The following is a 23,968-nucleotide window of genomic DNA, read 5'->3' on the forward strand; positions in this document are numbered from 1 at the left end:
GGTGGCCATTAGTCTTTGGTTACCTTAAGAGATTTGGCATGTCCATGAACACTGTACAATTTCCTGAGAGACTATTGCTGCCGGGTCAAATGAGCGTGCAGCTGCCTGTACTGAGGAAGTTGCCACTGATAAGCGCCGCCACACTCGGCGCGGCAGGAAATAGTGCGCTGATAATCCAACATGGCGGCCACTTCCGGAACTTTTAGTAGCGGATCGCGCTTAGTTAGAACTCTAGAGCGATCCTCCAAGCTCTGGCGGCAACCGAGCGAAACTCGTTCAAGGTCACTCGCCAATATGGCGGCGCACACAGCCATATAGACTACTGTGTGCGCCGCCATATTGGCGGGTGACCTTGAACGAGTTTCGCTCGGTTGCCGCCAGAGCTTGGAGGATCGCGCTAGAGTTCTAACTAAGCGCGATCCGCTACTAAAAGTTCTGGAAGTGGCCGCTGTGTTGGATTATCAGCGCGCTATTTCCTGCCACGCCCAGTGTGGCGGCACTTATCAGTGGCAACTTCCTCAGTACAGGCAGCTGCACGCTCATTTGACTCGAGGCAGCCGCACTGAGCACACAGCCATGCCGTACAGGAGGAGAAGATATACAAGAAGATCAAGATTGCCTGTGTACAAGACTGTGGATACATTTAGTCTTACTCCTAATAATGTGGCACAAGAAGAACTACTAAATGGACCTATTACTTTTGTAGGAGCTAAGATTCATTTTTCTTGTACAACTCCTTTAATTTGACCAGAAAATAAAATAATGAAGACAATAACAAAAAGCTGTCTGCAGGGATCAGTGTGTGATCCAGACTTTTAGGATGTAGCACTGCAGCCCATATTTACATGAGTTACATGATAGCAGTAACATAAGCAGACTGGTAGTATTTTCAAATGATGTGCTGTTCATTGGAAGCTGATTCCAGAAGAATTATAGAAGACAAACGTAATGTGGTGCTCCATGAACTTGAGGGATGGTGTCGAAGTGTCACATTGTCATTAGCACCTCTAAATGTGTGTACTTACTGCTGAAAGGGAATGTAGCAGGGAACCCTAAAATAAAATAAAATGATTATTAGAAGAAGCACATTAATGGTATATCTAGAGATACATTAATGGTATATGTATAGAGATACTTGTGGATGAATTTCATAACTTTGTACATCATATAGATGGAGTAGGAAGGAAATGTTCAAATGTGATAAATAAAACTATAACCATTGCAGATAGGTAATTTCAGTTCCCTTGAAAACAATCAGAGTATCATCAGTCATAGAGTATGGTACAAGCATTTGGGCTCATAGATTGTATCTAGCAAAACCATCCTCATTAGTGAGAAGAGTTCAACAAGGAGTGATACTAAGAATAATGGGTGCCTCCTGCACTACCCCGAATTTCACCCCAAATGATGCTTCATTGGTAATTGTAGGAATATGCCTATTGGACTTGGAAATGGAAAAAAAGAGGACCGCTATACTGGTTAAAGAAAGACCATCAAATGAAAGTACGAAGGGACTGAGACCAATGCGAAAAAGTTAATAAAAGATTACAGCTGTTGCAAAATGAATGGAACACATCAGACACAGGCAGGAGAATATACCAATCTCTTGCTAAAATCAGGGAGGGACTGAAAATGAGATTTCTTAACCCATTGAAGGGATTGATACATTACCTGACTGCTCATGGCCTGTATGCCACTTTTCTTTACATAATCAATAGACAGATGAATGATAGCAGTGTGGGCATGCGAGAACACACATTGTGTGACTGCGTGCTCTATGGAGATGCAGTGGGTAAAGGCCGTCAGGCATTACGGATGGTGGATCCAAAAGCGGCACTGTCGCATCTTGGACAGTACTGCAGCCACAGCATCCAGGAAAGCCGAGGAAGACTTCACAAGGCACTTAACCACGTGTCAGCATGCTGTTATTCTGGCTAGACAGTATACACTGCAAATGGAGAGAAGACGACTGAGGTCAGCGTCCACCAAATGAATTGGTCCTCAAGAATTTACGTTGCGTTGGAGCAATCTTAAGATGTAACAGTGAATAGTAGAATTGCTTGTTATACTGTAACACTCTGTCGTGCTGCCCATTGGCCAAGGAATCCAGCAGACAATAACTGTTGACTGGGGTAGTATGAGGGCAGATTCAGTAATGAAAACAACCATCTACAGGTTAAATGAAAAATAAATAAATAAATAAATAAATAAATAAAAATGCTTTTAGTAGTTTCGTAACTAGTTAAGGGTTTTATTGTGGTTTGTAGTATTAGTAGCAGTTGTATAAGTAAAGATGAAGTACTAGAAATAAATGCAGTAATATATAAATTTATTGTTATCCAAAAGATGTGTTTTTAGTGGCCTATTTTAGCTTCCCAGATAACAGGCTGTAAGTGTGAAGAATAAATAAAATAAATAAGTCACTGTCTTCTCTGGTTTTGGCTCTTGAGGGAGAACGGGCTGCCAATACTCCACAGACATTCAGACATGTTTTCCCACCATTTAATGGTACGGCAGGGTTCAAGCCATCATGAAGGTGAAGTGTAGACACATGCCATGTTGATGTCTACTAATAGGTGTCCAGATACTTTTGAATAGATAGTGTATAAGAAGAATTTAGACAGGTGAACACAATGCAGAAGATTTAAACCAGCTTAATTTTTGTGTGCCACTGAAGACCAAAAGCTGTATCTCTACCACCTGAACAGTCTGTGGGAATCGAGATGTTACGTACAGTAGTATCGAACCCAACATTAAGTATTCAGTCATTTATAATGAATTAACTTTATTTTGATCATCTCGGTACAAACACATGCGCTCGGATACAGAGTTCAGAACACACTGAGATCAACAGTTTTCAAAGAAGTTCATTCTCAAAGATGAGGCGGTCGACTCTTGCAGTCGATAACTGCCACAAGTCTAATGCAGAGCTTTAATCTGCATTTGTCTCTCTCATTTTAGTAATACTCTGTTCTTGAAAAACTTTTAAAAAAGCTGTTGTAAAGAAATCATTTTCACAAGTCAACAATGTGCTCCAAATATAGTAAGTGAGATAAAGAAACATGCTTGGATCTTATTGTTGTTGTTATTGTTGCTGTTGCTGTCAGTCTGAAGACTTGTTTGATGTGGCTCTTCGTGCTAATCTGTCTTGTGCAACTCGTTCTTCTCTGCATAGTTACTGCCACATACATCCATTTGAGTTTCAGCTTTGGTCACCCTCTAGGACTCTGACCCTCCACATTTCCCTCTGTTACCAATGATCCTCTCCCCCAAATCAACCAGCCAACCTCCATTATCAAATTGATGATTCTTTGAGTCTTCAGGTTGTGTTCTGTCAACTGATCCCTTCTTCAAGTTGTTATCCAATTCATCATTATTGATCCCTGACTTTGTGCTCATATGCTGGTCACACTGCATTATGAACATTGATATGTTATACCTTGCTGAAATTGTGGAAATGTCTACTTTTATTTAGTGTATGAATGACACATCGTAGTTGAAATGGGGGTGACAAACTCCTGATGATACCCTCATCTCTGATGAACACTTGCCATTGAGGACAACAAACTGGGTTTTATTACATAAGAAGTCTTCAAGCCACTTACATATCTGGGAACCTAATCCACATGATCAGATCTTCATTAAAATCTGCAGTGGGGCATTGTACCAACAACTTCTTGGAAATTTAGGAATATGGAATCTGCTTGTTATTCTTCATTCATGGTTTGCAGGATATCACCTGAAAAAAGGGCAACCTGAGTTTTGCATGAGTGATGCTTTCTAAATCTATGCCGATTTGTGGACAGAAGCTTTTCTGTCTCAAGGAAATTTATTACATTCAAACTTAGAATATGTTTAAGAAATTTGCAGAAAATTGATGTTAAGGCTATTGGTCTGTAATTTTGCAGGTCTATTCTTTTACCCTTCTTATATACAAGTGTTACATGCAGTTGCTTGGGACCATGCACTGGGTGAGAGATTCATGACAAATGCAAGCTAAGTGAGGTGCCAGTGCCTTAGAGTACTCTCTGTAAAACCAAACTGAGATGTCATCTGGACCAGGTGATTTGTTTACTTTTAACTCTTTCAGTTACTTCTCTACATCAGCTATGCCTGTTGTTATGTTCTCCATGTGGGAGTCTGTCGACAGTCAAAAATTGGTATGTTTGTACAATATGAATCATTTGTTAAATGAGAAATTTAAAACTTCAGCTTTTCCTTTGCTGTCTTTTATTGTCACGTCAGACTGGGCAATGAGTGGCTGGATAGAAGCCTTTGATCCACTTAGCAATTTTGTGTACGATCAGAATTTTCTCCATGTCTTGGCAAGATCTTTTGCTAAGGTGTAATGATGGAAGAGGTTATATGCTTCATGCATCAATCTTTTTACTGGCGCACAAATTTTGACTATCTTTTGCCCTCCTTCATTTTTGCATTGTTTTTGGAACTGTGAGTGGAACAGACTCTGCTTCCTCAACATTTTCCAAATTTTTTTATTAAACCACTGGTGGTTCTTTTCTCTCCTTAATCCACTACTCAGCACAGACTTCTCCCAAGTGTGATTTATAATCTTTTTAAACTTTTACCATAATTCCTCTGAGCCCAGTGTAGGCTCATTTTGTATAAATCTAAAACTGTCACCACAGAATTGGGTGGACAGTAAAAACATCACCTGGGCCTTTTACTTGCATCCAAATGACTTCACAGTTAGACTCAATTTCAGCCTAGACAGACACAATGTTTTTGGTGAGTGCAAAGACTATTTCCCCTACTCTGGCATCTAATCTGTCTTTTTAATAAATGTCCCATGCCTCACTAAATATTTCAGACTTTTGCACTTCAGATTTCAGCAAGTCTGTTATGAATACTTTGACAATTTACTGTTAAAATTTTGGCAGTCAAAATTTCTTCACGTTGTACGTGCTCTGATATCACTCTCCGCATATTGTCTGGCAAGTGTTCATCAGAGGACTCCAAACAACTGACTAGTTTCTTGTCAACAGCACTAGAGTAATGATTTCAGATACGTAGGTAAACCCCCATTTAATAGACTTTGGGCACCTGATTAAATAACCTTCTAGTTCTTCAAAATTATATTGGTTTTATTACTTCCAATCACTGACTCCTACTGACATATCTGAGCTCAAATTGTAGAGCACTCTGTCAAAATCTGGCTGCTTTGCAGAATCATACATTTGCTATTAGTCAAGTTCCTTCTCTTCTCTTATCATGCTGCAAGACAACTCTTCTGCATAATACATATTTTTGAATATAATTAATTTATGGCTAAAGGAGACAGTAGAATTGTTGAGCTGTCAACAGGCACACAAGAAAGACAGAAATCTTTGCTAGCTTTCAGACAAACCTCTACGAGTACACATGCATCAGCAGCTGCCATCCCTCCGTCATGCACACGTACACCACTGCAGCTATACTGTACTGGCTGAACTCACAAAGCCAGGACTGCAGTTTGGCAGGTAGACTGGTGTGATGGATTGTGTCAGGTGTGGGTGGTAGAGGTAGACAGAGGTGGGATGTGGGAGACAGGTTTGGAGAAGAGCAGCCGATGGCTTGGAGGAGGGTAGCAGCTGCACGAGACTGGAATGTGGAAGGGAGAGGCAGCATGTGCAGATTAGAAGTGTGACAGATACACCAGAGCCAGTGAGTTTGTGCAGCACACGATGACGATGACACGGAGGAGTGGCTCGAGAGGGAATGACAGGACAAAGATTATGGGACTGGTGGATACAGGGTGTGTGTGCAGTGGGTTAGTGGAGATCAAGGCAAGGTGGACTATGGGAGTGAAAGATGTGTAGCAAGGATAACTTCCACCTACGTCATTCAGAAAAGCTAGTGAAACAGGGAAACATCTGTCAGCAAACATATACTGTTTCTTCATATATATAATTTTAAACAAAAATTTTACGCATAACAGTGTGCTGTTTTGTTTTCATCTTCTTAGTCAGTTTTAATAGAAAACCTGCATATTAGGAAATTTGTATTTATGGCGTATTGGCTTATGATTGAATACTACTATGCAATCTGAATCATCTGAAACTCTGTAATTCTACCCCTTTGTAGATAATGCTATCCTTGAGTTCTTGCGTATTTCTTCCAGAACATTTATGTAAATTGTTGGTATGTAAGTTTTATGCAGTGTTGATCATCTAGTATATTTTTATTTAAGCAACATTTGTGCAGGAAGCTTTTGAGGATAGGGTTTGTAAGTTTGTGAAGAGGAATATTGCTTGCAGTGAATGCTTCACATAGATACATGTTAAACTGACTTTTTTGGTTACCTTTTGACAAATACATGCTACTATAATATGCCTGTTGTCAGAAGTTGTTGCCGTGGCCATTTCTTCTGCATTTCTGCAATATGAAGACTTGTCTTGACGTACTGGTCTATTTGAAACAAGTTCCCCCCCACCCACCCCCACCCCCACACCCCCACCCCCACCCCCACACACACAAAGCGTTTTTCTCGCAACTCAACAATATAAAACAATTTCGTCATATGTAAATGTTCCAAGATGAACAGCTATCCACGAAACAACATTTCTTTTTTTTTGGACGGCATGGCGCACAACACGTTACACACTATACATTGTAAACATGCTCAACTGTGTACAAGTAAATAGAAAGTTAAACTGAAACAATGGACGTGTGACTAAAAGCTTGCGTAGTTTAATTGTTGCCTATGCATACAGTTATGACAGCGGAGGGGATTAACTAGTGGGCGCAGGAGCATTGACCCTGTCTGCCTGTTCCTGTTCCTCTTCAGTAATGATTTCACTAGGCAGTGGCCTCTCGGTTAGCGATTACACACAGTTATAGCCGCAGTCAATCTGTGAGACATCGAAACTAGAGCAAGCTAGAGAGTGCTCGTTTAAATTTTTAAAATATTGTAAACAGGGCGTAAATTTACACTACTTTTTAGGTAAAATATGTAATAAAAGAAGCCAAATATGTAAACTCACATGTAACATGCAAATGCATATGATGCAGTCTCCACTAATCACATTGTTGTACCTTAACAAATGAGAGTTTATCTGATGTGGCTCATTTTCTGGGGATCGAGCCCTTCCCTGGAACCTTACTATAATATTGGTATTATTGTCAAGAGTCCTATTGAATTGGTGTCTATTGTCACCATTACCTCTCCGCTTTTGTCTTACTCTATTACCTTGCTGCATACTGTTATCATTTCTGCTATTCCTTGGCCATATAGTTCCATTATTGTTATTTCTATTTATGTTGTTGTTGTGCATTTCACTTGTCCAACTGGTGATCTAGGTATTCTTACAGGTTATTTATCTTTCCCCAGTTTTTTCCTATCAGCTTATTCTGTACACTCCATGGCAGACAGCTTATAATAACATCTAAGAGATGTTCCTCTCAAATTGGCTATTGGGTCACCTGAAGTACTTAACTTTGTTCAGTTGGTACTTGACAAAATCCCTATAGCCTTTTCAGTTTTTTTCTGTTGCAAGGTTTTGCTTTCAATAACTCCAAACAAAGTTTTTCTAGCCTCCTTCAGTCCAGTGTTGTGGTTAACAAACCCCATTGTGCTGTTTCTCCTGTTAGAAGATTTGCAACAAATCTAATTTTGTGATTGTCAGACCAGTTATTTGGTAACATGCCATCAAATGCTTTCAGGAATAAAACAGGACGTAAACCACCAGATGGTGTGAAGTTAGGAAACTTATGATTTACACATTTGCTAAATATAACTGTGAAATCTTCATTTGAATTATAATTTAATTTGATTTTAATTGACTCTTCCTCATGTCTCTGTCTTTCATTATGACTTGTGTAGTATACATTTAGTATGCTGTTACTTATAAGTGTTACTTGTCTGTTATTAATAAAAGTATGTTCCGTACTATTTACACTATCATCCTTAATTTCACTAAATGTACAAGTGTACGTTTCACAAAATTGACTGATAGGAAATTTAATTAGTGTTTATGACTATTGACAATATAACTGTGTGTGGCCTACTGGATAGCAGGCTAGATTCAATGGTGACTGCTGCTACTGCGTGTGGCTGTGCTCCGGTTGTTGGAGTAGTGCAGTGTGATGTAATGCCATGCTATGGAGGGATGGCTCTCAGTGAACACTGTCAACTGTTGCTGCGGTAATTGCGTGTGTGATGGGTAGGAGACGTACCTGTAGGCACCAGTTCTTCTCGATAGAAGTCACTCTTAACGTTAACTTGAAAATGTACATTGCAATTGATAAATGATCTGAAAGGTATCTTGGTAGTTATTTTTAATGAAATCTCCTCAGTATGTTGTTTAAAGGCTTGTTTGTACTGGTTTCTTTGCCTAACAATGCCGTTTTTATTACCATTGTGAAGCTTTTCATATTTGATGTTAAATTAATTTCACCTGCCGAAATTAAGCTTACGGTTTTTGTTAATAAAGCACACTGCTATTTATTAGATGCAGCCATCTTAATTCTGAGTTTATGTGGCACGGTTTTTAACACTGGCATCATATTTGCTAATATGCCTTTGTTTTCTGCTAATTATTTTGCTTATTTTTGTTATCATTGTCTGTACTGTTTCTTCAGTAATGTGTTTGCCTTCTGGATTCCTGCCCCTGTATGATCCTCTTGCATTTTAATCTCATAGTGACTTCGTCCACTGTTCTGCAGTTTCCAAAAATATGGTCACCAAGTGTGAGGGTTTCCACTATCTTGAAGTATGCTTTCACCTTATGCAACAGGGGACCCCCACTAGTTACAGCTGTTCTTTCTGTAAAGCTGCTTTTACTGTGAAGGAGAAAAGGCTATGTACTTTGGGCACAATCTGGTTTATTGGCTGGGCTACATCTCAGGTTCAATTTACAACTCAGATTATATCAAGTTGTTTCACAAGTACATCTCATCTTACAGATTTCTGTCATCAGACTCCTCTCTTTTCTTCGTTCTACATTCATAGCTCTATGTTGAAAAAAACCATGGAACTTTGCCAGGGAGGATCTCCATCACATGATGTTTGGTGCTGCAAACTCAGAGTGACTACTTGTGATGATTGAAACTTGTCAAAAGTGTATCTTTTACTGCTGCACTACACCCTAGGAGCACCTCAGACATAAAAATCCAATCCCAAGAAACCCAGAATTGTCTCAATACCTTACATAACAATAATAATGTTGCTTGATCATAGATGAATTCCAATTATGAATGATTACTCAATTGAACTAACTGCCAAGAGTACAAGTGTTTCTCAAAACCCCTGAAATGTTAACCAATGTATCTATACCCTTACAGAATGTATGGCTTAGCCAAACACCTGGCACAGTTACCAAAAAATTTCATGGGTTACTGTCCACCATGTCAAGAACTACAGAGTTTATAAATGTGCTTCAACAGATATGTGAAGGGTGAGCACCTAGTCAGATTTGACGTCACATCTCTCCTCTCAGGAATATTGCTAGAAGATTGCATGATGTTGCTGGAGGGTCACTTTGATAGTGACACAGTGAAACTGTTTCAACATGCGCTCATCACCACCCACTTTCATTGTGTGTAAAGTTCTACGAAGAAATAGGCAGAGTTGCCATGGGATCCCCCCAAGTGCCAGGCATTGCCAACCTGTACGTAGAACACTTAAAGGAAACAATTTTTGAAACAACACACCTGAAACCAAAGGTGTTCTACAGGTATATGGATGACACATTCGTGGTTTGGCCACATGATGAAGGAAACCTGTGCCACTTCAGTAGCATATAGGAGAATAACAGGTGGAAGAAACCGGTTGGCTTCTGTTCGTAGACATAAAGAAGAACCCTAATGGCATACTGGGAAATTCCATCTACAGGAAATAAACACACACAAAACACCAATAGCTACTACTAACTGGAGCAAGGAGCAATGCAAATCTATGCTCACCATCATTGTACACAGAGTGCAAGCCATATGTGAAAAGGACAGTCTACCTTTCAGGTTACAGCATCTGTGAAACCTTTTGCTAAAACAGCTACTTGGAGATGCAAAGTAAGATGCCACTCTCCAGCCCAGCAAGAAAAAAAAATTGAGATGAACAAACCAAGTGGCTGGCGTTATTTTCATATTTAGGGCTGCCCACAGCCAAGAGTGCCTGAACAATAGAGAAGCACAACATAAAAATCATTTTCTGCTCAGTGGTTAAAATCAAGAACATGCTTGGGTCTGTCAAAGACCAACTTTGGCTTCAGGCACATGGCACCTATGGCATCAGTTATGAGGGTGGCCTGCAGTACATCAGCTAGGTGCAATGATGCATCTCATAGCATTGAACACAACACGTGAGGAGCATTCAATTTGGCCAGACTGACAAGCCTGCATTGGCAGTCCACAGCAACTAAGGCCACTCATTCGTTTTTGAACAGACAAAGATGCTGTGCTGCACCAACACATTCTGGAGTTGGGCCATCAAAGAAGCAGTGGAAATAAGATTTCTGTAATCTTGTCAAACTGTAAGTGTACTAATCTGTGAGCAATGGAGTAAACTCAGTGTCTCATTCAGTGGAAGTTCATTGTATTGCGGTAAAATGTTTTTTGTGATAGATTCTCAAGTAACATACACAACACTGTTTTTTATTACAAGGGTGGTTTGAAAAGTTCTTGGAATTACCACAAGAGGTCAGCACTAGTGCAATGAGTTGTTCACGTGATATTCATTGGACTGTTGCCTGTAAACACGTGCCACATCAGTGCTGTTAGAAGAGAGCTGTGGTGGTGACGACTCTGTTGTTGTTCCCGCGTAGTAATTTGCGAAGATGGAAAAAATCAAAAAGAAAGGTATGGAAGCAAAGGACATTTATGCCAATTTCCAGAATACACTGGGGGACTCCGCTCCTTCATATTCAACTGTGTGGAAAAATAAGTGGAAAAATAAATGATTTATGCAGTGGTCAGCAAAGATGTGTCACTACTCCAGAAATCATTCTAAAAGTGCACAAAATGGTCATGGAGAATCGCCCATTGAAAGTGCGTGAAATTGCTCATGCTTGCTAGATGTCATCTGAAAGGATATATCACATTTAACTGAAGAAGTAGAAATGAACAAATCATCTGCAAGATGGGTGCCACGACTCTTGACGCTGGATCAAAAACGCATGAGAATGGACATATCGGAACAATGTTTGGCCCGTTTTAGGAGAAATGAACAAGATTTTTTGTGCCAGTTTGTAACCACAGATGAAACTTGGGTGCACTACTATACCCCAGAGATAAAAGAACAGTCAAAGCAGTGGAAACATGCTGATTCTCTGCCTCCAAAGAAAGCAAAGACAATTCCTTCGGCCGGAAAGGTCATGGCATCAGTGTTCTGGGATTCGAAGGGGATTCGGTTTGTAGATTACCTCCACCACTGGGCAAACAATTACTGGAGAATACTATGCTAAGCTCCTGGACAAATTTCAACAAAAGATACATGAAAAAAGGCCAGATTTAGCAAGGAAGAAAGTCATCTTCCATCAAGACAATGCACGCCCACACTCATGTACCGTCACCATGGGAAAATTTCGCATACTAAGGTATGAATTGTTGCCACACCCACCTTATTCACCTGATATGGCTCCATCAGACTTCCATCTCTTCCCAAAACTGAAAATTTTTCTTGGTGTACGAAGATTCACTTCAAACAAAAAATTGATAGCCGGAGTTGACAACTATTTTGCAGGTCTGGAGGAAACACATTTTTGAGATAGGATAAAAGCACTGGACACATCGTTGGACCAAGTGCATTAATCTACAAGGAGACTACATCGAAAAATAAAAAAAAGTTTCAGTTTGTAAGTACTTTTTCTATTCCATTCAGAGAAATTTTCAGACCACCCTTGCACTTTCACTGCTTTGCATATTTATTAGTACTCACATCAATGTGATGACCAATCTCAATTATGATGTAGCACTACAATCACACATGGCCACCTACAGTGATCTCTGAAACAGTCTAACAGTAGATAAATGTTTACTGTGCACGTCCACATGTGAATTTAAACAAATAAACATCACACAGTTGGTGTCAAATTACACAGTCTGTGGACTCAGTATGAATTAAACTAAGTGATATTAAAGCACAGAAATGTATATAATTGATAGAGAAAAGTTAACAGTATGGTATAAGCAGAAAGTAACCTTGCTGCAGTATACAGTTGATGGATAGTTTATACAGTTGACAAAAGGAAATGAAGGACATACTTCATCTACTTCAATCACAGTGTAGACACTTTTATTGTTCGAAGATGATTAGCTTCAACAGTCTTATGCTGCCATCATCTGAACTAGGGGAAAACATAAAGATAATAAGGGGCAGGGGCAACTACAATTAATTTCACCAATTACATAAAATACAAAATTCGACATACCTTATGGAACTTGTAAAATTGCATGTTACATTGTGTGAAGTCAAAACATAAGAGGCACTCCACACATGTATATACCTTGATAAAAGCCCAGTTGATAAAATGCACACAGTTGATAACATCCTTGTATCATCCATGCAAATTGGTGGTGAACATGACTCTCCCAAGCTCGCTGCACAGCACTACGCTGCCAATAGAGTGTTAGAGGCAGCAGATCCGCTACAAAGCCTGTGTACCTTACAAAATACTTTGACGAAAGACGTTCACAAAGAAACAACATATGAGATTACACAATGTTTACACTTTGAGTGCTGGACTTTGATTTTGAAACATAGGCATAGCATGTATGAATGCTGGTGGCATAATTCCTACACATGCCTGATGTTGCTGGTACTCATGCTACCAGCAGATTCATTATATAGTTGTGGCTTATGTAATAGCTCATGTGGGAATGAAAATTTTTGGGAGTGGAGGGGTACCTACAGGTGACATAACGATATTTTGGAATCTTGGAAACTATATATTTGTTTATTGAAACGCATAGTTGAAATCTGCTATTGTGGATGAGCCATACGTTCAAAAAACAATTTGATTTACAGAATAACTGGTTAGTCAACAAAATACGAAAGGTTACAAATCATTTTGTACACCAATGCCATGAAGTCCCTATTTGTAAGTACTGTTGCCATGTTTAGAATTATGCTAAATTATGCAAAAGCTTAATTAGAAGCTTAACTGATTAATGTCAAGTGTCATTTGATCTTGAAAAGTTAGGGCAACAAACTTAATTACTAACTGTTTTGTTTCAGAAAACCTGTAACGTTTGACTGTGAAGTCTGGATTCTTAGCTCTTTAATGATAGGTCTATACATCCAAAATGGTTGATTAGCTCAGTTGAAGTTCATCATTATGAGCTGTTGTGACATTTTCAATTACTCATTACTTTTAATTAATATGGGTCCTAGAAAAACTACATACATTACTATAATCAGTATCTTGGAAGTTATCTTCTGAACAATAAATTTGCATGGAAGATGGTCCAAATAATATTTGGATAGATTTGTGCATATGCTACATGTATACATGGTGTACATAAAGTCTGGGAACACTTTCAATTATTTATTTTACAATAACCAGGTATCTCTCTCTTTTTCTTTTTCTCTTTCTCTTTCTCCCCCCCCCCCCCCCCCCCCCCATATATAGTTTGGTAATTTGACAAATTTGATGATAGTCAGCGCTAGTTGCAAACATGGCGAGTTCAGGTGCGTAGCGAGCTTTCTGTGTATTGGAGTTTGACAAAAACAAGTGTGCTACAGCTGTTCAATGGATGTTTAGAATCAAGTACGGTAAGAAGCCACCAATAAGGAAGGCCATTTTCCACTTGCATAACAAATTCGTTACGGCGGGTTGCTCGTGCCCAGCAAAGAGAAGCGGACTTCCCAGTGTGAGTGAAGTGAATGTGGAGCGCGTATGAGAGACATTCATAAGGACTCCAAAGAAATTGGTGCGTTGTGTATCCCGTGAACCCGAAATGGCTTCAATGACAGTGCGGAAAGTCCTGCGACAGAAGCTGTCTATGAAACAATTCAGCTTGGAACTAGTGCAGAAGCTCAGTGATGACGACAGAGACAAGCGTTTTGAGTTGTGTTCGCAGTTGCAACAATTGAATGAGGATGGGGATGACATTGTTGATCACTTAATTTTTAGTGATGAAGCCACTTTTCACACTAATGGAAAAGTGAACAGGCATAATTGTCAAATCTGGGGTACAAAGCATCCAGGATGCATTGAATTTGAGCATGACTCCTCAAAGGTAAATGTTTTTTGTGCCTTGTCAGATCAAAAACTGTATGGGCCATTCTTCTTCGCCAAGAGCACCGTCGCTGGATATTCCTACTTGGACATGTTGCAGCAATGGCTGATGCTTCAAATGCAGTCGGACTCCCCATTCATCTTTCAGCAGGATGGGGCTCCACCCCATTTTCATCATGATGTTCGTGGGTACCTGAACACTCAGCTGCCGCATCGATGGATCAGCCATGCTACAGAAGGGGACAGCTGTTTCATGAAATGGCCTCCCTGATCACCAGATCTCACTCCATGTGACTTTTTTCTGTGGGGACACATTAAAGATCTGATGTATGTACCGCCTCTACCACATGATGTAGCAGAGCTCCAGGAGAGAATACGGGAAGTGATTGTCACAGTCGACGAAGCCATGCTGGAACGGGTATGGCAAGAATTCGATTACCGTATTGACATCTACCAGGTCACTCATGGTTCGCATATCGAATGTTTGTAAAAAAATCTTTCAGAGTTTCTCTTCAAAATGCATTATGTATGACATCTGTACAATGTTTAGTTCTTGTGCAATAAATAATTGAAAGTGTTTCCTGACTTTATGTACACACTGTATTATGTGTATATTTAGATAGAAATTAAGGAAAAAATTATATTTGTTTGTAGGATTGCAATAAAAGCTGATGGAAAGATTCCAGCTTGCTCTGTTTCAAACCAGGACAGTGGTCTCTTAACTGAGCATCGCATGGGCTGGGGCGTTACAAAAAGTACGCCAGGAACACACTGATTGAAAACCAGCACAGGATATGGGTAGAATAGACATGCAGCATCAGGACTCAATGCCTGGACTCACCCCCCACCCACCCACCCACCCTGCCATCACCGGCTGTGACATCTCTTCCAAAGGAATGCAATTGGTCCGTCCGTTAGGTCCTCAGCAGAGGAGCCCGCAGTCCAGTTTCTACAAAGGAATGAAGTGGACATGAACCCAACACTTTGCTTGAACATGATGAATAGCAAACTTGTCAAAACATTGTGGCAACACAAAACCTCAACTTGGCAGATAACTGAATAGAATATTTCATCAATATTACAAGCTGTTACATTCTGCAAAATTGTATAATAGGAAGAAGGTTGCACACTGCTAAATTACGAGCTGTTATCTCTTGTGCACTCTTACAAAATTGTTAAACAATGAGATAGAATGGCACTGCAGCAATCTACTGTTTGCACAGTTGGTGTGGAGATACTGTGAAACTTAAGTCACTCAACGTGTCTCCATCAGTCCTGTACTTCTCTTTGAAGTTTGCATGCTCTTATTTTGTAGATTTACTCCTGGGTTTTGCATTCTGCCATTGGTAATTTTCATGTCTTTCTTCAGCTGATAGCACAAGTGTTGTGTGTCATAAAATACTTTCTTGGATCTGATTGTATTACAAAATGCTTGAAACATTGATTTAAGGTATCATTCCATATGTAAAATGTTAGAATGACAAAAAAAATCATTCCATGTGTAAAACATTAGAATAACAGATATAATTATTTTAATTAATTCTGAAAAAGCTGCTAAATCTGGTTTTAACATTCTACTGAAGAAATAGCCATGACATTAGAGATCCAAATTATGAGTTAAAATAGTGGTATGTACCTAACAAGAAGCCAGCATCTGAATTTATTTTCTATAACTAACACACACAAAGTTAAAATCTGAAGACTTACAAGTAACTATTAAATCAGTATGTAGGTGCTCAGATTGCCTTCCACTGGCACCATTTTGTGGCCACAACATGATTTCCACAGAGCTGTATTTTGCATGTATAATGCAGTGCTATGTTGAAACAATATCCTCTTATGCAAGAAGACATCAGCATCTCACTGTGCCCTAAACACATACAAAAAGCTCTTCCCTCTTGACCTGAAAAAGAAACTTGTACAAACACTTATAATTCTAATTATTGATTACAGTGATGTTATCCTGCAAGGTCTTTCTCAATAAAGCTCACAGCACATGGAAATAGTTATGAATGTCTGTGTTTGGTATATCTGTGATGTTCAACTCTTTGATCTTGTTTCACCATCGTATGTGCAATTATCCTGGCTGCATGCAGACAGGCACAGACATTTCCATACACTCTGTCTTCTCTATTTTCATGTTAACGAATACAGTCTTCTCATTTCTCCTCAACCATAATCTGAACAGCATGGCAGAAACACCCGTTCCCATCAGAGCAAAATCCTTTCTGTCCCACTCCATCGTTCAAGTGCTTTCTTGAAGTCCTTTTCTGTAGCAGGAACCTAACTCTGGAATATCCTCCCTCACTGTATTAGAGAAATGAATAACATCTCTGACTGCAGAAGACTGTTAATGACACATCTATTGAAGCAATAATAAGGATTACCATTATGACTGTATGCACTAGTTACCCTTGCACATTCTGCTTTCCAAATAGATCTTCTTCATTTCCCAGTATTCTTAGCTGATGCATTGTCCTTAAATTTCCTCTCCCCAGAACTCGCTATATCAGTAAACATCTATTATGTACACCCACAAATTCTTTGCATATCTGCCACTATCATTATTGTTGTTATTGTCATCATCATCATCATCATCATCATCATCATCATCATCATCATCATTACTACGAGGGCGGTTCAGAAAGTAACCTCCGATTGGTCACAGTGCGGGTTGTGGGGGGAGTAGCGACGCCATCTGTGCGTTCACGCACTCAACAGGTCAGTCGGCATCAAGCCGTGGTCGAGTGAATGTCGTACCTGCGCTAGTTTAGTTTTTGTGGCAGTTTGAAATGTGTGCTGCAATAGAAAACCCCGCCAAACGTGAAGTGCGTGCTGTCATAAGGTTTTTTACAGCCAAAGGATATTCTGCAGCAGCTATTCATCGTGAGCTTTGTGCCGTGTACGGACCAAGAGTTATGAGTGAAGGAGTTGTCCGTGAATGGGTACGTTTATTTAAAAGTGGACGAGAAAACGTTCATGATGAAGAGAGGAGTGGTAGACCATCATTGGTGACTGACGAACTCGTTCAGACAGTTGATGCAAAAGTTCGTGAAAATCGACGTTTCTCAATGTCGGAGTTGTCTACTGGTTTTCCAAAGATTTCTAAGACTCTCTTGTACGAGATAGTGACAGCAAGATTGGGTTGCCGTAAGTTCTGTGCACGATGGGTGCCCAAAATTCTTACCGACCACCACAAAACTCAAAGAATGGCCTCTGCATTAGACTTTCTGTCACGTTATGAGGACGAAGGAGAACCATTGTTAAACAGAATCGTGACCGGTGACGAAACCTGGATTAAGTACGTGAACCCTGAGACAAAAGAACAATCAAAGATGTGGGCACATTCAAATTCACCTACCAAACCAAGAAAAGCCTCGCAAGATTTTTCTGCCAGAAAACTGATGACAACGGTGTTTTGGGATGCCAATGGGGTGTTGTTGGTTGAATTCATGGAATGTGGTACGACCATTAATCAAGACGTGTACTGTGAAACAATAAAAAAGTTACGACGGGCTATACAGAACAAACGCCGTGGTATGCTGACTTCCGGTATCGTTTTTTTGCACGATAACGCCCGTCCTCACTCTGCTCGCAGAACAACGGCCCTTCTTGAGTCCTTCAAGTGAGGCGTTATCAACCATCCACCTTACAGCCCAGACCTGGCGCCAAGTGATTATCACCTCTTCATGCATTTGAAGAAATGGCTCGGGTCACAGCGGTTTGATGACGACGAAGAGCTCAAAGATGCGGTCACAGGCTGGCTCCAGGCACAAGCGGGTGATTTTTACGCAGAAGGAATTTCAAAGCTTGTGAAGAGATACGATAAGTGCCTCAATCGCTATGGAGACTATGTAGAAAAATAGTGCAAAGATGTAGTTGTAAGATGTATATATTAAAATATTTTTATTTAACTTGGTGTATTTTTTTAAATCAACCGGAGGTTACTTTCTGAACGGCCCTCGTATTATTATTATTATTATTATTATTATTACCACTATCAGTAGCAGCAGCTGCTTAAAATTGTTGTTTCTTATGAAACTACGATGTAAAAAAAAGGTACTGCATGTGTGAAACCGTGGCCCAATATAAGAGGGGCCATGATGACTCTAAGGAGATCAGGTTAAATAAATAAATAAGTAAATAAATAAAATAAGTTGGCATGTTATATAAGGTACATGGTAGGACACCATTACAGTAGTCTGTGAGCCACCATTTTACAGTAAAGATGTTCGTTTAAGAGTGTGTACTATAAATTGAAAAGTCTGAGTGTGTATACCTTTGTCAGTGCCTAATTACTCTCATTAAATGAGTTGGTATAATAAGCATTTAAGTGAAAATTTAACTGATGAAAACATGTGACTGAAGTGTGCACAGTACCTTGGTGAGATGATCTAAAGTTCCCATGATGTGACATATTACTACCTGTATCTTTTTTTTTTGCTCTCTAATTGCCACATGTGGTGACATCTGTGTACCAAGCTTGCCCACTGAATGACTAATTACAAATGAAATGTCCTCTTTTTCACTCTAAGCATGAGACAGCATATTGAGACTTGGTATGTACTTCACCGTTAAGCTCATATATCCTAAACGTTTACACTTAATAAATTTAGCCTCGGCTGTCACAGCTGGTATCTGAAAATTTAATAGTACTTACAAGCTGAAAATCTAAGTCAGTCCATGAGATGGGCAGGGATATTATAACTGCCAGCACAGTGCTGGGGAAAGGTGGGGATCCAGCTTCTTGCCTGATCTGAATTTGTCACTGCAGTATCACTTTCACTTGTGAGTAATGTTATGGGCAGGGTAGATTTTCTGTGTCAGCAATTACGATAAGCTAAGAAACATTTGCTTTTATTTTTCATAATCAGGCATGATGATACAAGTGTAATCACTTATTGTTATGATGGGTATCAACCTACATTTTACTACTTGACTGTACTCATAGGTGAATAACTGTGGCACAAATCTTTGAGGCAACTGGAAGTAAATTAAATTGTTCCAACAAAAGTGAATGGAAATGAAATGCCGTGTGGCTAGGGCCTCCTGTTGGGTAGATTGTTCGCCTGGTGCAAGTCTTTCGAGTTGACGCCACTTCGGCGACTTGCGTGTCAATGGGGATGAAATGATGAAGAAAGACAAACAAAACCCAGTCATCACGAGGCAGAGAAAATCCCTGGCCCTGCCGGGAATCGAACCCAGGACCCTGTGCGCGCGAAGCGAGAACGCTACCGCAAGACCATGAGCTGCGGACAACAAAAGTGAATGAACAGAATCTTTACTGATTTCTACTTCTGCTGCTTCGCAAATAGTTAATTATGGGCCTCAAGATGAATGTAGATAGGAGATGCTGTTGGCCACCTTAAGTTTGCAATTGTGTGCAATCTTCCACACTGTCTGAAGTGTTGACATCTGTCATTACTATCTCAGGCTTACATTCTTGTAACTTATTGAAAGTTTTTGTGAATATTTTGCTATTTGACAAATAACTTTATGCAATGTGCTTCTTGAAGTTTTCCTGTCAGATCGAATATTCCATCTTTTTTTTTGGGGGGGGGGGGGGGGGGTGCTTGTGGGATGTACTCACAAAAGAATGTTTAAAACTTCATGGAAACGTGTTGCTTTTCTGTTGTCTTCATTTTCCTCAATTGTTCAATTCTCAACAGACAGAAAACCAGAAAACACAAAGTATGCCACTCAAGGATACAGTTAACGAGAATCATCAATCTCTTTGTGTTGGTGTGATAGTTTAATTTTGGACAGCCCCATTGTACTAAGATCACTGTGCTGCCATGTGTGCTGTTTGAGTAATGAAAAGAAAGTTCATATCAGTCTGCAAAAAGAACATTTCCACATCACGAGGAACAGAATTTTAGTATAACAAAATTGCAATATGTAAAAAATGTTTCAGTGACTTATTTTGTTACTGTTAATTCTAATCTAATTCTTGTTTAATCTGATACATTAGTAATGAATATTAAGTATCATATCTTTTTTGTAGCAATTCTACCAATAGTGATGGAACGCCTGGAAAAGTACCCATGGATGCAAAAAATTAAACCTCTCCATGCACCAATACAAGTTGTACTTGTAGGTTGCTTGTGAGTATTCATCACATTAAGCTTTAAAAATAGAGATTCTACTTTGTACATATAATTACTTAACATTTCCTATCTTTCTTTTCTCTTAGTTTGACATTCATGGTACCTGTGGCCTGTGCATTATTTCCACAAAAATGGTAAGTAAGAATCTTTATCCATATCGCAAGTATTTATCTCTTGTAACAGCATTTACATGTAATGTGTATTTTTCAGTTCCTTAAAAGTGAGCACCCTAGCATTGCTTGAGCCAGAAGAATATAACAAACTGAAGAAATCTGGACTAGAAATTCCAGAGTACGTTTATTTCAACAAAGGCCTCTAACAGCCAGCTTTATTTGAAGGAATATTGTTTCAAAACTATCTGAGACACAGTTGTTGATATGTGATATTAAATTAGTAATTTTATAATTTGAAAAGACAAACACAAATTAATTTCAAAATACTATTATAATGTAAGATCTGACGACGACAAAATAAGTTATAATTTTTCCATGTAATGTGTGTACAAAAAGAAATACAGGAATCTGTGAGAGGTTTTCAAGTCAGAAAAGTTTGTGTAATAGCCTCTCTGACGTGTTAAAAGTAATCATTGTTGGCAAAACTAAAAAAATCAGGGCTCAAGTAGCTGTTCACCACTCATGTCTCTTTTATAGCAGTATATTGTATTGTATAGTGCACATTATGCTACAGATTATATATGTTTTATTCCATTTTCTTTTTCTGCTTGTAAGTGAACAGGTTACAGGAGACAAATCACGCGTGTTGATATTCATACAGTAAGCCAAGAATATAAAACACTGTTATATCATTGTTGGGAAACAAAGTAGTATCGCATATCACAAACATCAGCTTGCCATCCACTGATATCATGTTTTTAATTGCATACTACTGAAGATTAATTATTTAATTATTCATGTTAAGTGTGGAATCTTGTTTTGTAAATGGGTGTCATTCATTTTTAGATGTCAGTTTATGTGACAAACAGAAAAATTATTGATATTATTGGTCTTTATACACAAATTATTATTATTATTATTATGTCTTTTTACATTTGGCAGTGAACTTTGAAAGAAATCGGGCTTTCAAAGAAAGCATTCTTTGTGAGCAGGTTTGCTTACCCTCTTCCGTCCAAGGAGCACCGTTTCTTCTTTTTGGTTGCTCAACTCTGTGTAGCCCATTCATAACTATCTTCTTGCAGAAGAGATTCTTGTCACAGGCATCTTCAAGTTTGATTTGTGGGAACTGAAGATCTTCTTTGGTATTTCTAAACTAGGGTATTGTGGTGTCAGGGTTTGAATAAAAAGACAGGAAGATCTTGCTCAACCTGTTCCCGTCCATTCATTTGAGGTGACTGTAAAATTGTACAGTTATTTTGCAGATTGTCTTGCATTTTGGATAGGGTTTTGGCTGCATGCATAACTATTGGTTTCAGAACAGTTTCACAGTGATGTACTTCAGTGTTTTGTGAAAGTCCATGATGTTATTGCTGAAGCTGCCAGATGTAATAAGAATTTTGTGAGTGTCAGCCTTTGCCCATGTTTTACCTTAATCTCAGGTCACATCTACAGCTCATATAAAGTGCCTTTATAAAATAGAAGAATTCACAAAGATTTTAAAATTCCAAAACATGAGTGATTTCGTATAATTTGGTGTCACTGAAAGATTGAAACTTAAAATGCTTGAAAGTTCTGGTCACCTTCAATTCTTTGTCGTGAATCACTGTTTGGCCAGATCAGATCCCAATAACTTTACTACCAATGTCTCTCTGGACTTCCATTTGTGCCATCAGATGTCCTTAGCTTTAGTATAAGTACGCGTCATGATTCACAATGGTAACCTAGCATTTTAGAATATGGTACAATGCTTGCTGTATTTTCACTGTTGTTTCTGAATGAGTATTTGCTATTAGGTAGTGAGTCAAAATGGTGTATAGCAAATAATGTTAATAACTAGTCACTATATTAGAACTATGAGGTTTTTTAGTAGTAAAATTTATGATCAATATGTGCTCTTCCAATTCATTTAGACAAAAATTGAACAAAATCAACTGACTAGACATCATTGTGTAGAGTATGTATCTGATTATTTCCATATTGATACCATTTTTGTCATGTAAAGAATGTAATGTAGGTCAGTGTATCCTTTTTTTCTCAAATTATTTAATGCATAGTTGAGTAAAAGAGTCAGCAGTGATAAACTATGCAGTCTAAAAGCACACAAACACTGCACCGTTTCCATTATAACATGTAACTGTTTCAGTCCACTGTATTAGTGTAGTGTTTTTGAAACTTGTAATATCTTTGGTTTATGGTATCCTTCCTAAAAGGTTGATTCATTGACAATATTAAGTGCCTGAAAATTCAAAATAATCTTATTATGTATGTTTTCCACTTAAAAAACATTTATAAGAAACATAATGATCAGCATTACTGGTACACTGTAGCAGGGACAGTATTTTGGTTGAACTACTTTTTTTGTGTGTGCTGTATGTCACGTATTTTATGTGAAAATGAGTAATAAAACAGTTCCCTAGCCAATCACAGATTGCAGGGAACACATGAAACATTCAGATTCTTTTTATTGTTAGTGTTCTGTGCTGGGAATATTACTGTTTAAAGTGAATTAGTAATTTATTGACACATTTAAAATATTCTTATAACAAGGTATGGTATTGGTAACTTTGTTGTCAACTCATAAATCGAGCACATTAATTAGCAGATTTAGCTCTTAGGAGTCTAAAAGGATTTCACATGATTTCTGTGGCCATTCCAGTAGCCACAGCGATCTTTGCTTTCGTTGTAGAGATTGCAGTTGCTGTTTGTCCTCAATTAATCCACTAAATATGTGCATCTGAGTAAAGACTTCTTTATTTTCAAATTATGTTTCTACCTAACACTATATCCAGAATCTCTTTTGAGATACCAAAGATTCATTCGAGTCATATTATAACATGATCTGTAGCATTTTGTAGCTTCTATGATATTACTTCTACTGCACTTGCTATTTTAAGTCTAGTTCCACGATTAAGAAAATCAAATATTACCCTGTTTGCCTGTAATGTAATGAAGTGTTGGGTGACCCTTCTGTATCATTTGGAGTTGTTCCAACTGTGCAGTCGCTCATACCTAGGTATTTGAATATTTACTTTACATCGCAAATAAGATGAATCTGACCAACCTGTACACATTCACATCTTCTTTGATAAATTCAGGCCCAAGTACAATGACACTAATTATTAAGTGATTTTATAGAGCAAAGTGGTGCAGTGATTAAGGCATTTCTCCATTCCTTCCTGCTCCTTCTTCTTCTTTTAAAGTGATTTTGAATTCTCTCGTCAAGTCTGTCATAAGCACCTGAAGCTAAACTCACTAAATTATATTCTCCAAATGACCATAAAGAAAAGTAGTGCTCACACATACCTGAGTAAGTTTCATATTTACATTTTGTACCAAAAAAAATTATTTTTATTTTACATTCTTGAAATGTAGCTGCACATACCACCCTATTAAAAGCCTGGTCATAAGCATAACATTTTATTTAAAAAAGGAAACCTTAATTAACTTGCTAGTTTAGAATTTATCAGATGAGCCATCAACAATGATTTCTATATTGCAGAGAATGATTCTTCTTCCTGGAGATAAATAAAAAAAAATCTCTTTGTCTTGCAATGTTGTTATTTCCAATCCATTGCTC

The 23,968-nt window shown here is 38.6% G+C and overlaps 1 protein-coding gene across 1 annotated transcript in view; it reads left to right on the plus strand.

The window, feature by feature from the left end:
* LOC126481369 (sideroflexin-2) overlaps positions 1–22,838 on the plus strand; it is a 170,231-nt gene extending 147,393 nt beyond the window's left edge. The window contains exons 7-9 of the mRNA XM_050105079.1: positions 20,176–20,275; positions 20,365–20,412; positions 20,489–22,838. Of these exons, the coding sequence (XP_049961036.1) occupies positions 20,176–20,275; positions 20,365–20,412; positions 20,489–20,597 (257 nt within the window). The 3' untranslated portion in view covers positions 20,598–22,838. The remainder of the gene's footprint in view (positions 1–20,175; positions 20,276–20,364; positions 20,413–20,488) is intronic.
* Positions 22,839–23,968: the final 1,130 nt, after the last annotated feature.

The sequence above is a fragment of the Schistocerca serialis genome, chromosome 5 (genome assembly GCF_023864345.2).
Source record: "Schistocerca serialis cubense isolate TAMUIC-IGC-003099 chromosome 5, iqSchSeri2.2, whole genome shotgun sequence".
In the NCBI taxonomy this organism is placed as follows: Eukaryota; Metazoa; Arthropoda; class Insecta; order Orthoptera; family Acrididae; genus Schistocerca; species Schistocerca serialis.